Source organism: Artibeus jamaicensis, unplaced genomic scaffold (genome assembly GCF_021234435.1).
Source record: "Artibeus jamaicensis isolate MK-2021 breed Jamaican fruit bat unplaced genomic scaffold, CSHL_Jam_final contig_477, whole genome shotgun sequence".
NCBI lineage: Eukaryota > Metazoa > Chordata > Mammalia > Chiroptera > Phyllostomidae > Artibeus > Artibeus jamaicensis.
In genome coordinates this window covers 7,870,096-7,883,625 of record NW_026521854.1, presented here as the reverse complement: position 1 = coordinate 7,883,625, position 13,530 = coordinate 7,870,096, and the positions used below count along the sequence as shown (strand labels likewise).

The window sequence follows — 13,530 nt, the reverse complement described above, 5'->3', positions numbered from 1 at the left end:
CCACCCTCTCCCTGCAGGTACAGCCCTTGGTCTTGCTGCGGCACCACCAGCACTTCGAGGAGTGGCACAGCCGCTGGCTGGAGGACAACGTGACTGTGGAGGCAGCCAGCTTGGTGCAGGACTGGCTGATGGGCGAAGAGGATGAGGACATGGTGCCCTGCAAGACAATCTGCGAGACGGCCCATGTGCACGGCCTGCCTGTGACTCGCTACCGTGTGCAGTACAGCCGCCGCCCTGCGTCCCCCTGAGGCACCCGGGCAGCCATCACAACACAGTTCGGTGCGGGTACTTCCTCAGCCCGGGTGTCAGTCGGGCACTTCCGTGAACTACCTGAGGGAAGGAGGGCACCCCCAGCCTTGCCGCTGCTCCAGGGAAGGGGGTTCCGTCGGCTGCAGCCCCACGCTACCGTCCCTCGCAGCTCCCCAGCTTCCTCCTTTGGGCTATTCCTGTGCCAAACCCGAAACCCCTGCACTTGAACTTGAGGCTCAGTCCCCAGCAGAAAGGGGAGGATCCGTGCACTGTCTGATGACAAGCAGGTGTGTTCACACACCTGCCAGGTGGGGCCACACAGGTCATTTTGTGCTTGGGGTGTCTAGGAAAGTCAGTGACAAGCCTTGTGAGGGCACACAGTTGGGAAGAGTTGGCATTGAAGGAATTGGGTCAGGGACTTGCTTGAAAAGTATGTTCTTCGAGTGGTTTTGAAACTTTCTAGAAACTTCTGAAGCTGGGCAGTGCCTGTATCTGACAGTGTGGACATCAGCTGGTGCTCGGGTTCTTCTCATTTTATAAGCAGTATAAGCCCTTTCTGCTAGGCGTGGCGTGGGCAGGGGGCACCAGAAGACCCCACTGTGGAAAACAGACACGCCAAGCCCTGTGTTGATCCAGCAGCCGGCCTCTGGGTCTGTCAGGGACAGGACTCACCCAGACACTCCCACCACGCCCAAGTGGCCCGCATTGGGAGGGCCCCAGGGCAGGATTCTGTACCTAAGATGGAAGTTCTAGAAATAACAGACGCACACCCATATTTATTCCTTTACACCCTCTTAGTGGTTGTCACTTGTTCAACAACCAAGTCCCGAGGCTTCTTGGGGAGTCAGCGTGCTCCTCACACCCCCCCACCACTGCTGTTCCCGCAGCCGCCACCCCGGGGGGCACGTGTGTGGGGGCCGCAGCCGTCCCCACAGAGGCCTCCGAGGCTGTGCCAAGAGCGCTGTGCGCCGTGGGCTCGCACCAGCTCTGCGAACTTCCTGCCCCGGAGGAGCCCTGGCAACATTGTGCCGAGAGTGGAATCTGCTAGCTGGTGGGACCACGGTCCCTGAGCAGCCTGCCCCCCGCCACCCGCAGTGCTCCCCATCCTGTAGCCGAGCTGTGCCAAACCCACCGTACCCGCGGTGGGGACATGTTTCTAAAAGGTACCTGTGGAACTCAAGGTTTGTGAAGCCTTCGACTCTAGGGCCAAAGCCCGCGTGTGCCCCAGGGTCTCCCTGCCAGTGTATTCTCAAGTGTAACCCAGGCACTTTGTCTGAACCCTTGTTTTGTAAGAAGGGAACTTACCACGACTCCCTGGACCAGCCCTTCAGGCCGCCCCTCCACGCCTCAGTGGGGCCTGGGTGTTTGCCAGCTCCCCCACAACCCCTACCCTGCATGCTTCTAGCCAGCCCTTTCGTTTCTCAAGAATTTCTGTTCTGGGCTTAGACTTCCTTTGCAGCTGTTTTGACTGTAGTCCCCTTTTCTATTTATTTGCACATTAATGTTAAAAATTAAATATTGACCTGAAGCTGTGATATCCCATCCATTTTTTCCTGCAAGCAACCCCCAGGGCGCACCCCCCCACACTCCATACCCCACCCAAGCTGTGAGTGCCAGGCACCCGAATAGACACGAGCGGCTCCTGGCACCAGTAGTTACCAGGCCTCGCCTGCAGAGCCCTGCAGCTTCCCTGCACAGAAGGCCACACTTCCCTTGGGGCGGTGCTCTGCCCCTGTACCAGTGCGTGGTCCAGAACACTCATCCCAGTCCAGGTTTTATGTTCATTAGAGATGCCAAGTGTTTCTAGCAGTGTGCATCAAAGCCAGCTTCAGGGCCTGGTGTTGTCTCAGCTTTCTCTGCCTGAGGCCGGGTGCTGAGGAGGGATGTGGGGCCCCAGGGTGGGTGGGCTTGCTCCCTTGGGTCCACAAAACCACCCTCCTACCTCATGCTTCTTCCCCATCGCTGTCCTGATCATCTGGGATCTCCTCCCCCCTCCCCTGCTCCCACTCCTTAAGAATGGGGTTGCCCACACCTCTGCTTCTGCAGAGGCACCTGCTGCCCCCTCCCCTCAGCCCTGCCAGTGCCCACGCCAGGCCTCCCCGTCAGGTTCCTGATCTCAGGTGGCACTGCCCTGCCACCTGGCCAGTCCTCTACCAGGAGTTGAGTGTGACCTCCCAGGGACCCTTCACCCCATGTGTATCCCCCACACACATGTGCTGCCCCTGATGGTGCCCACCTGCCCCTCCAGAGGGTCAGGGGTAGCAGGGAACTTAGAGGCTCGTTCTGTGTTCGATTCCTCCTACCCTGGAGCCCACATCGGGAGTGCTCGGGCTGCCTCTGCCCACGCACCCACCTTCCTCAGTCTGAAGCACTGGGAGGGAGGCCTCGTCGTGCAAACAGTGACCGCTGCAGCTCCCTCTAAGGGCAGAGTGAAAGGGGTCCCCTTGTGGTGGGCAGAGCTCTGATAGGGCCCCAGGGTCCCCCCTCCCCCCGTGGACATCCCCACTAGTCCCTGCCCTCAAGTGCCCTGTGACTGTGGTCAGGTTGCTAGACAGCAACTGGAAAGACGTCTCCTGCTGGCCTGGAAGACAGCAGCTCCACGTCGAGGAGGGGATTCGACCACTGCAGATGAGGGCCTGGCCCTGGGGGGAGACCGGCTTGCTGCCTGGACTCCTCACCCCGGGAAGCACCAGACCTTAAGGCCCATTGTCCCCAGCCACCGTGTCCTTGGCAAGGGATGAGGCCAAGAATCCACACAGCAGCCCTCCCTCCTCATCACCTGGCACCTGCCCCTGTACCTCTTCAGGCGCAGGAAGGGGAGCTGCAGGCCAGGTGGGCTGCCCCCCACCCCAATGTGACAGAGAGGGGCTGTGTGCTGCACCGGGGGTTTGGGGGGGGGGCCAAATAACATTGTTATTAGAGGGGCGTTTGTCTTGCTGGCTGGCTGTGAGATACAGCCAGGACGTCACACCTGATGTCCTGGCTGAGAATGAGGCCGATTGTTCTAGAAGGCAAATGCACCTGGAGTTAGTCTCAGGCGGCTCCTGGTGGGGGTGGGGCCGGCAGGGCTAGGAACGTCCTGGTAGGAGCCCGCAGGCACCTGGGTGTGGGGGGAGGACTCCCGGAGCGAAGGCCTCAGGGATCCCCGCTGTGCCCAGCCGAGGCTCTCCGGCCCTGGGCGTGGGTGCTCCGGCGGTGGGTGCTCCGGCCGTGGTGCAGTCGAGCGGACTCAGACTTGGGGCCTGGGGAGGAAGTGCAGGGCCACCTGGGGTCGGGAGAGCCAGACTTCCAGCCCCAGCACCCGGTAGGATGGGGTCACCACCTCCTCCCCTGGGGTCACTGCAGTGGGGTAGCAGCCCCGCTCACAAGGCAGGGCCCAGCCCAGGGTGAGGGGCGGGGAAGGCACACGGGGTGCCCGTCTGGCACCAACATAAAGCAAGCACAGCACCTGCAAAGACGGCCACCCTGAGAAGCGTTGGGCAGTGGGAGGATCGGCCTCCGGGGCCGCCGGCCGGGCTGGAGGCTGAGGGCGTCCGGCCCTAGTGCCCGAGTCGGGCCTGTCGGCCGTCTCTTCATCGTTTAAGAAGTTTTACATTTTGGTAAATAAGATTTACCACATTGACCATTTTATTTTAATATTCACCTGAAAATATGTTTTTATTGATTTTAGAGAGCCAGAAAGAGAGAGAAATATTGATGACAACCCTGAGTTGCCTCCCATAGATGCCCTCGCCTGGGATTGAACCCAGAAACCTAGGTGTGTGCCCCTACAGGGGATCGACCCCCCAACCTTTTTGGTGTACAGGACAACAGTCCAACCAAGTGAACCATCCAGACGTTTTGTTTTTTCTGTACAGTGGCTCTGGCAGCGCTCAGTTGTCTTGAACTCCATTCATTCAAAACCACTGTGTTGGAGTGTGTGTTGTGGCAGCTGTCATATCAGCGTGCATTTAAAAAAAAAACACCAGCCCTGACTGGTGTAGCTCAGTGGATTGAGCTCGGGCCTATGAAGCAAAGGGTTGCCGGTTCGATTCCCAGTCAGGGCGCGTGCCTGGGTTGCAGGCCAGGTCCCCAGTGGGGGACACATGAGAGGCAACCACACATTGATGTTTCTCTCCCTCTCTTTCTCCTTCCTGTCCCCTCTCTCTAAAAATAAATAAATATATTTTTTTAAAAAAACACCAAAATGGGTGAACTTTTGTGCAGCCATTTTAATAGTGAAGATGGAAGAATATAAGTGACATTTTCAACATATTATGCTTTAGTATTTCAAGAAAGGTAAAAACGTAACTGAAACACAAGAAAATGCAACTGCGCAGCATATGGGGAAGGTGCTGTGACTGATCGAACAACAACAAAAGTTTGCAAAGTTTCCGCCTGGAGACTTCTCGCCGGACGGTGCTCCACGGCCGCGGAGGCCAGGTGAAGTTAATTGGGACCAAATTGAGACATTAATTACGAACAATCAACATTCTACCACGTGGGATATAGCTGACATCCTCAACATATCCAAATCCAGAAAGTTATCGATGAAAATGAAAAACCTCCTCTCTCTATGGACCGGACTCTGTTGGGACTGCATGTAAGTGGGTCGCATGGTATTTGTCCTTTTGTGTCTGGCTGATTTCATTCAAGGTCCGTCGATGTGGCATGTGCAGAATTTCCTTCCACTTTGAAGAGACCTTCCTGCTTTTTTTCAAACACAAGTTTTTATGGAAAGCAGCACATGTATTGTACAAAGAAGCACGTGGGGAAAAGCAGAGGCCTAAGTCCCTCTGTGCAAAGGCAGCTGCCCCAGGGTCCCAGGGGAGGTTAGCACCAGGCTGGGACAGGATGGCAGCCTGTCATTCACCCCAAATTCACCCGACCTCTGCCTGTCCCGTCCGGGGGCCCCCCCGTCTCCTGGCCCAGTGTCGTCTCCAGGGAGGGGGCACCCCGGCCCTGTATTGTGGGTGACACCCCTGTGCAGATGCGCTCCTTTGCGGGAGTGTCCACTGTAAATTCCTAGACACAGAACTCCTGGGTCAAACTGCCCTCCAGGGGCACCAATCTGCCCTGGTCCGGCATCACCAGCCGCCAGCTTTTCCTGCACAGGCTTCCTGCAGGGTGGCAGGGGGTCCGCATCCCAGTTTTCCTGTGCTGTCCATGCATGGTCCAGAGACATGGGCCTGGGCTGAATTAGTCCTTGGTGGAGACTGCTCAGGAATGAGGGATGGCCCCTGGCTGAGACCCCTGTCCAGCTCAACTACTCCAGGCTTCTGTCCCCCTCACGCTGGGGCTGGGGGCAGGGACCTCAGCGTCTCAGCCTCTGGCCACACTGACTGCCCGCATTGCTCAGTCACTTCCTGTAGTTGACTAGATTAGGGTTTCATGTGCCAAGACACACCACATCTGAGCCCCTCTCCCACCCTTCATCCTTTCGCCTTCCTTGACCCCCACTGCCCCCTTGGGGTCCTCCTGCTCTCGGACACATGCCCTTGGCCACCATGTCCCAGCACGGGCCACCATGTCCCAGCACGGACCACCAAGGCAGAGAACCCCCAGTTCGCAGCTCCCCAGGGCAGGACTTGGAGGCCTCTCTAAGCCCTGGAGGGGAATGGGGGGAGGTTGTATGCAGGAGAGAGGAGTACCTCCCTCTGAGCCTCAGTTCCTTCATCTGCACACTGGGCCCCCATTGGAATGCAGGAACCTGGAGGGGCCAGAAGAAGGAGGCCTTGGGACGTGGTTCGGGTGGCCTCCTGACCTGAGCTGGCCTGGCCGCCTCTCTCAAAGGCTCAGCTGTGGCTGTGACCATCTCTCCCAGCCATTCCTAGGGCCCCAGGCTGAGGTGGGGCCAGGGCAGAAGCGGAAGGAGATCCCAGAGGAGGAGGTGGCAGGCTGCCCTCACACAGTCCTTGCCAGGCCACAGGGTCAGCGGCTCTGGCTGAGGCCCACACCTCCGACCGGACTCGCAAGGCCCCTTCCCCCTCTGCGCCTCCCTTTGCGCCTTCCAGGGAGCCACACTGGGGTACCACCGAGGGAGCGAGAAGGTGGGGCGACCCCCACCAAGATCCTAGGGGCTTGGGTGCATGTGTGAGGGTTGGGGGGCCTTCACTGGCTCTCACCTATGACCTGGAAGGCAGGACTCTAGTTTTGCCCACCAAAGAGAGAAAAGAAGTGGGCGTGAGGAGTGCCTTCAGGAAGGGCCACAAGCTCCTGATGGGGGACGTGACCTGGAGGCTGGGCTACCGTGAGAGCTGTGACTGGCCAGCAGGAAGTGCTCACTTGGCCCACAGAGGCTTCCTGGGCTGGTCAGGGGCTGCTGCCCTGGACTTCCTCCCCCACCTTACCGGCCCAGTACTTGACCCATGAAGCACCCCTGCCAGAAAAAGTGGCCCTGGCTACCAGGCCACCTCAGGTCATCCGTGGGCCTCCCACAGGCTGGCTGGGGGCAGGAGCTGGCTTATCTCACTGGGTCCTGTGTCTTCCTTCGCCTGCATTCAGGAAGCTGGCGGTGGGGGTCCGGTAGACAGGAAACTCAAGGCCAGTTGGCTGAAGCCCGGAGAGCCCAGAGCAGCCAGCCCCCAGCCCTGATAGCATGTGGCTGCTCCTGCTGCTGTGGCCCCTGGCACTGGGGTTCAGCCCTGCAAGTGGTACCCAGACTCCCAGTGTCTACGACGACGAGGACGAGAGCACAGAGGGAGGAGACAGTGAGTGACTCCGGGCACTGCCCGGGGACGGTGGGGAAGGCATTGTGGATGGGCAGGAGGGGTCTAGGGGCCCTCCAGCTTGTCCCCAAGCCCACAAGCTGGGGGTTCCCATCTCACGTCTAGCTCTGTCCTAGTGTCCTGGGGGCTCCTAGGAGCTGAGGCCTGGGCTGCAGCCCCTGGGGGCGGGTACCATCGAGTAGGAGGGACCCGTTGAAGGGCAGGGGATGACGCCTGGGTTCTCAGCACCTCCACCCACTTCCCTCCCCCAGATGGCACGTTGGGACCTTGGACCCAGCCCCAGGTGGCCACCCTTTGCCCATCCGTCCTGCGAAGCTTCCCCAGCTGGTCCTGTGCCAACAACAGTGACACTCTGGACCTTTGGGACAGCTCTCGGGCGCTGCTGCTAGGCTGGGTGCCCACAAGGCTGGTGCCTGCTCTCTACGGGCTGGCCTTGGGGGTGGGGCTGCCTGCCAACGGCCTGGCCCTGTGGGTGCTGGCCACGCGGGTGCCTCGGCTGCCGTCCACAGTGCTGCTCATGAACCTGGCAGCCGCCGACCTGCTGCTGGTCCTGACCCTGCCGCCCCGCATCGCCTACCATCTCCGGGGCCAGCGCTGGCCCTTTGGCGAGGCCGCCTGCCGCCTGGACACAGCCGCACTTTATGGCCACATGTACTGCTCCATGCTTCTGCTGGCTGCCATCAGCCTGGACCGCTACCTGGCTGTGGTCCACCCACTGCGCGCCCTTGTCCTGCGAGGCCCGCGCCTGGCCACTGGGCTTTGTGCTGTGGCCTGGCTGGCGGCGGCCGCCCTGGTGCTGCCCCTGGGGCTGCAGCGGCAGACCTTCCAGCTGTCACGCTCAGACCACATACTCTGCCATGATGTGCTGCCCATGGGCGCCCAGCTCTCCTACTGGCGACCGGCCTTCCTCTGCCTGGCCGTGGTCGGCTGCCTCCTGCCCCTGCTGGCCATGCTGCTCTGCTACGGGGCCACACTGCACGCACTGGCCGCCGGGGGCCGCCGCTACGGCCACGCGCTGAGGCTGACTGCGCTGGTGCTGGCCTCCGCCCTGGTCTTCTTCGCGCCCAGCAACGTGCTGCTGCTGCTGCACTACTCGGACCCGGGCCCGGAGGCCTGGGGGGACCTGTACGCGGCCTACGTGCCCAGCCTGGCGCTCAGCACCCTCAACAGCTGCGTGGACCCCTTCGTCTACTACTACGTGTCCACCGAATTCAGGGACAAGGTACGGGAGGTGCTGCTTTGCTGGGTGCCCAGCTCCTCCACGACCTCCAGGGAGGGGCGAGGCCAGGGGACGGGCACCTGGTCCTCCTCACTTGTGTGACAGCCCCTCAGGTGGCAACAAAGAGGGGTCGCAGTGGGGCGAATATTGTCTCCCCCCAAATTCACGTCCACTAGGAAGCTCTCGTGAGCTTGTTCGGAGACAGGGTCTGTGCAGTGGGATGAGTTAAAATGAGGTCCCACTGAGGTGGGCTCGGCCCCGAACCTTGTATGACTGATGTCCTTATCAGAGGACACAGGACTCAGGGAAGAAGACCACGTGACCATGGAGTCAGAGATCATGGCGACAGCTTAGACACCAACGGTTGCTGGCAGCCACCGGAAGCCAGGAGAGGAGCCTGGGAGAAACCCTCCCTCGGGCCCTGCAGAAGGACCCAGAGCTGAGCCAATAAATCACTGCCGTCTTCAACCACCTGGCTCACAGTGCTCAGCTGCGGCAGCCCCAGGAAACCCAGCCAGCTCCCTCATGTGTTGCACTGCAACCCTGGAGAATCCCACCCAGAAGGCTCAGGCCCCCTCTCCTCCCCTATACCCCCCCCAGGTGGCCCAGGCAGTGGGGACCCAGTTAGTGTTTCCTGCCCCCCACCCCCAGCTGTTTACTGCCTGCTCTGAACTGGGTGGGAGGAGGACACCACGTGGGGAACAGCAGCTGCCACACCCCCTCCTCACATCTGAGAGCAGCACTGGTTGTCGAGAGCCACCGAGGCATCAACTGTGGGGGTCAGTGAACCTACCAAGGCAGGGGGGTGCAGGGGTCATTTCCTAAACTCTGCACTGGGCCTGTGTCCCTGGTGCAGGGAAGATGAGCTGGGGCGGCCCCGGGACCCACACATGCACCCATGCACACACAGCCCCTGGGGACGTGTAAGATCGGGGAAGTACTCCGATGGCAGTGGCGGGGTGTGCTGATGTACCGAGACGCCACCAACTGGGGAAGCCTGAGTGGGGGCGCTTGGACTTCTCTGCAGGGGTGCAATTTCTTACAAACGCCCAGGAATCTGACCGTCCTGGGGTGCGGGTGTGCAGCCCCCTTCTCCCCACCCTGCCCTAGAAGGTTGGGCCGTTGAGGAAGGAGCAGAGGACCAGGTGCCCAACGGGAACTCTAGTTTTCAGGGCTGGCCCCCCCCCAAGGCCAAAGCCTGCCAGTGACTCTGTAAAAACAAGTTTTTATTATGCCAGCGGCCTCCAGAGCTTGAAAAACGGGGCCTAGGCCAGTGACCGGCCCCTGGCAGGCTGCAGGGGCCAGGGCATGGGAAATGGGCCGGGTGCCAGCCACCTCAGGCCCTGGAGGGGTTTCTGAAATAAATACCTACTGGGGTGGGAGGTGGGGAGACAGGCGGATTCGAGGATTAATTACGAAAGGAATCAGAGCACAGCTGGAAGGTCCTGGCAGAAAGCAGCGCTGAGCGTGCGGCTGCTGTGGGTTGTGGAGCGGGGCTCCCGCTGCGGGCAGCAGAGGGGTGGTCCTCCAGGTGGGGTGCGGGGTCCGTGGGTTCAGGGGTTCGGCCTCGACAGCAGTGAGGTCCAGGTGCATCTGCCCAAGACTAAACGTCCAGGCACCTCTGGGGCCAGACTGGGCGGAGGACGTGAGGACCCCCTGGAACAGTGCTGGCGCAGGCGAGGGTCTGGGGGCTGAGGAGGGCACGGATGTTGTGTCCTTGATTTGTCTGCAGTCCTGTCTCCTCAGAAACAGTCCTTAGGCCATGAGCTCTTCCCAGAAACATCCCTCCTCTCTAGAGCAGAGTGTCCAGCTGAGGACGCTGATCTGGTCCAAAGAGAAGGGAGGCCCAGCCCCAGGATGGAGGCTGGGGTACTCAGAGCTCCAGCTGCAGCTGGGGATTCTGGGCCAAAGGGCTCCCAGCCACCCCCACAAAGGCCTTCCCTCCCATGGAAGGGAAGGTGGGGTTGGGTTACCAGGAGGCCAGTCGCCGTCAGGCAGGTCAGGCCTCTGCCGTTTGGTTTACTGGGTGCATTTGGAGGTGGGGTCACCTGGGTGGGGTCCACCAGCCCCTCAGGCAATCAAGGGAGCTCTGCAGTCAGTGGCCTCCTTCCGGCGGAGAGACAGGACAGAAGCAGCCAGACCAGCTCCTGCTCCGAGCATCAGGAAGAGAAGCCGCTCTGACTGAGGGGGAGGAGAACGTCGCTGTGAGGGCTGGCAGGTCTTGTGGGGACCCTGAGCGCTCTTCCCTGACCCTGCCTCCACCCAGCGCAGCCCTGGCCCCTTGTGACAGCACAGCTCACGGGGTGGGGGTGGGGGGGCCTGTCTCCTCTGTGAGGAGCCGAGCAGCCTGTGTGGGACCACTAGCCAAATCGAAAACTATCTGTGGACCTCCACTCAGCTGTGAAAACGAAGGCACTATTGATAGATGAAACTGCAGGATGCGTCTCTGCGGAGTGAGAAGGCCAGTCTCAGAGGCGGCTTGCTCCGTCCGCACCCCTGGTGAGGAGGGCAGGTGGGGCAGCGGTGCAGGCGGCCACCGAAGGCAGTGGCAGGGGTCCTGGAGGTGAGGAGCTGTCCTGTGTCCCGACTGGGGTCGTGGTCACGCAAATCCACACAGGAGGAGAACCTGCAGACTCAGACGCAGATGAGCGCGTGGGAGCGTGGTGGCAGGAACGAGATGGGTGGACTGTTTGCGTGTCCACCCACGTGACTTCCTGGTGTCACATTGTTCTAGTTCTGCAAGGTGTAGAGGCCGGGAGGGAACTGAGGTCTTTGTGTTATTTCTTTTTCCAAGAAAAGATTGACTGATTGATTTTTGGAGGGAGGAAAGGCATGGTAGAGAGAGGAGAGAAACATCCATCAGTTGCCCCTCAAGAGCCCCCAACAAGGACCTGGTCCACAACCCAGGCACACCCCTGACCAGGAACTGAACCAGTGACCCCTCGGTTGGCAGGCCGGCAGTCAATCCACTGAGCCGCCCCAGCCTGGGCTGTTATTTCTTACAACCGTGTGTGAATCTATGATGATCTCAGATTTAAAAGTTTAACAATCCCCCCCAAACAAAAACAAAAGCAGACCCCCTCAGAAGGCCCTGAGAAGAGCCGGCAGGCACGGAGTGGGGGCAGCGCCCGGGAGTGTGCAGCTGTGCCTGTGGCTCCAGGCTCTCCGTGTCCGCCCGGAGGCCCGACAGCAGGGGCACCTCCAGGACGGCCGTGTTGGAAGACCCCGCCTGCAGCCACCTTCCGACAAGAGGAGAACAGGCCTGAAGCTCAAGCCCCGCAGTAGGATTCACGGCCCCCTCTGCCCCCCGCCACGTGCAGGGCCGACACCCTACCTGGGGCCTCACAGGCAGGCCCCATGCACACACGCGGTTGGCAGGGCCATCGGTCAGCCCTTTCGTGGCTGAGGCACTGAGGCCATGAGGAGAGGGCCCTGCTGAGGGTTCTGGGCCTGACCCAGGTCTGTGGACTGGGGGCTGTGTTGGTGCTGAGCCCCACACTCCGCCCCCAGCGTGGGAGGCCAGATGACCAGGAAAACCCAGTCGCTCCCCAGCAGCAGACCTCAGCCTCTCCTTCTTTGACAGGGGGGCTGGTAATTGGCCCATGGGGCTTGCTACAAGCCAAGCCCTCCCTGGGCTGGGCCGATGACGGGAGAGGAGCCTGTGGGCTGGAGGGGAAGGGGTGGCCACAGACCCTGGAGTGGGCAGGAGAGGCTTCCTGCGGGGTGAGGCCTGAGCGAACCCATACCCAGGGCACACACGGTGTGTTCTTGCAAATACCGGCGGGCCGAGGGTCACAGTCAGGGTAGGTGCTTGGAAAGGCCTTGGTTGCCATGGCAACCACCCACTTTTGGGGTTCCTAGGTTATCGTTATGGCAATGAGCATCCTCATGGGCAGCAGCACGGGCCCCTCTGAGGGAGGACCCACTGTGGCCCAGTCCTGAGGTCGCCCTTGGGAAACCTAGAGGCGGGAGCTGGTGCATTGTGCAGGGGCTGCAAACAGCCGTCCCCACCGGCGGCCGGCCGCTGCAGCAGCCATTTCAGAAACAGCCATTTCCTTCACTCATTTCCACGACCACCTGTGGCACAAGTGCCTAACATTAAGGTCTTTGACTGTGATGTATGAGGCCGACATTAAGCTTTTGCTTGTGGAGGCACCTGTTTCAAAGCCATCACTGGAATAAACCTCGGTCAACTGTGTGACGGTTACTGAAAAATGACTGCGGGAAGGCCATGCTGCCCCCACCCAAAGGTCCCCTTTCAGAAAGCTCTGGGTGACCTAGGTAGCTGACTGCTCGAGTGACCCCATTTCTCCCTTCCTGCCCCCTAATTCCCACTCTTGTATTTAGATTCATCAATAAAGAGTCAGCCCGCAGAGCCCTAGACACCCCGCCCTGGGGCCCCGACAAAGCCAGAGCCCAGGTCCACGATCTCCCTCCACCCGCAGCCTTGTGTGCGGCCCCGCGTGCCTCGCACCCTTCAGGGCCTGTGAGCCGTGCGCCTGTGCTTCGTTCCCTGAGCCAGTGGCTGAGGTGCGTCCTACAATCACAGAAAGAACCACAGGAGCCATTGGAGGAGATGTCTCGGTGGCCGGCAGCAAGGGGTGGGGGCCTGGTGCATGTCCCGGGTGTTTGCAGCCGACACCATCACTGTCGTTGGGCTGGGACTGACTCAAAATGCCGTCCCTGAGCACAGGGCAGATGGCCTTCCTGGTGCACACCCCCAGTGTCACCTGGTACTCCTGGAGATGCTGGTTGGCTGCTGGGTCACCATCTTAGGCCGGGGATGCTGGGTGCCGGGCTGCTCCGCCTCGGGCTCCCGGAGAGTCACGAGGAGCTGGAAGGACACTTGTCCCCGACTGTCCCTGGCCACCCCCCCTCTGCCGGCAGGTGCTGCCCTTTGAAAGCGGACTGCATGCCCTGTCCCCCGGGCCCACTAGGTCTCCCGGCTCTGGCGGCCGCCAGCCGCACACCTCCCCCTGGGGCCTCAGATTTAGCTCAGGTGCTCTTTCTCTGCCTTCTCTTCATGCTGAATGCCATTTTCCTCCCAATTTTTATAACAAGTGCATTCAGGGCCGCGAATGTCTCTCTAAGTACGACTTCGCTGCATCTCACAAATGTCAATGCATCAGCACAGACATTGTGCACTCGGTCATTCTAAACATTTGTCTAACTTCTAATATAAAAGGACATTTTCTCCTTGATGAGTATTTTGATGTTTATAAAGTCTCCATACATGTGTGGTTTTGTTCGTGCGTTTTAAAGGTTTTTTCTTTTATTTCTGGTCTCCTGTATTCTCGCCCCTTCAGCACTGTCTTCCTCTTCTCGGTCTCTCTGTCCCCAAATTGCTGAGGGGCC

At 60.3% G+C, this 13,530-nt stretch overlaps 2 protein-coding genes across 4 annotated transcripts in view; both read left to right on the top strand.

Moving 5' to 3' along the window:
* The window catches only part of SIN3B (SIN3 transcription regulator family member B), a 34,525-nt gene extending 34,165 nt beyond the window's left edge, over nt 1-360 (top strand). For both annotated transcript variants that reach the window (XM_037141945.2, XM_037141946.2), the window contains one exon: nt 18-360. In XM_037141945.2, the coding sequence (XP_036997840.2) occupies nt 18-248 (231 nt within the window). In that variant the 3' untranslated portion in view covers nt 249-360. The remainder of the gene's footprint in view (nt 1-17) is intronic.
* A 6,287-nt stretch (nt 361-6,647) lies between these two features.
* On the top strand, nt 6,648-12,608 carry F2RL3 (F2R like thrombin or trypsin receptor 3). 2 transcript variants are annotated; one of them, XM_053668144.1, is made up of 3 exons: nt 6,648-6,938; nt 7,208-8,178; nt 12,523-12,608. In XM_053668144.1, exons 1-3 carry the CDS (start codon nt 6,827-6,829, stop codon nt 12,532-12,534), a joined length of 1,095 nt encoding a protein of 364 aa, XP_053524119.1. In that variant the 5' UTR covers nt 6,648-6,826; the 3' UTR covers nt 12,535-12,608. The 2 variants fall into 2 exon arrangements, with proteins under 2 accessions (XP_053524119.1, XP_036998030.2); XM_037142135.2 differs by lacking the exon at nt 12,523-12,608 and having other exon boundaries at nt 7,208-8,613.
* The last annotated feature ends 922 nt before the right edge of the window (nt 12,609-13,530 follow it).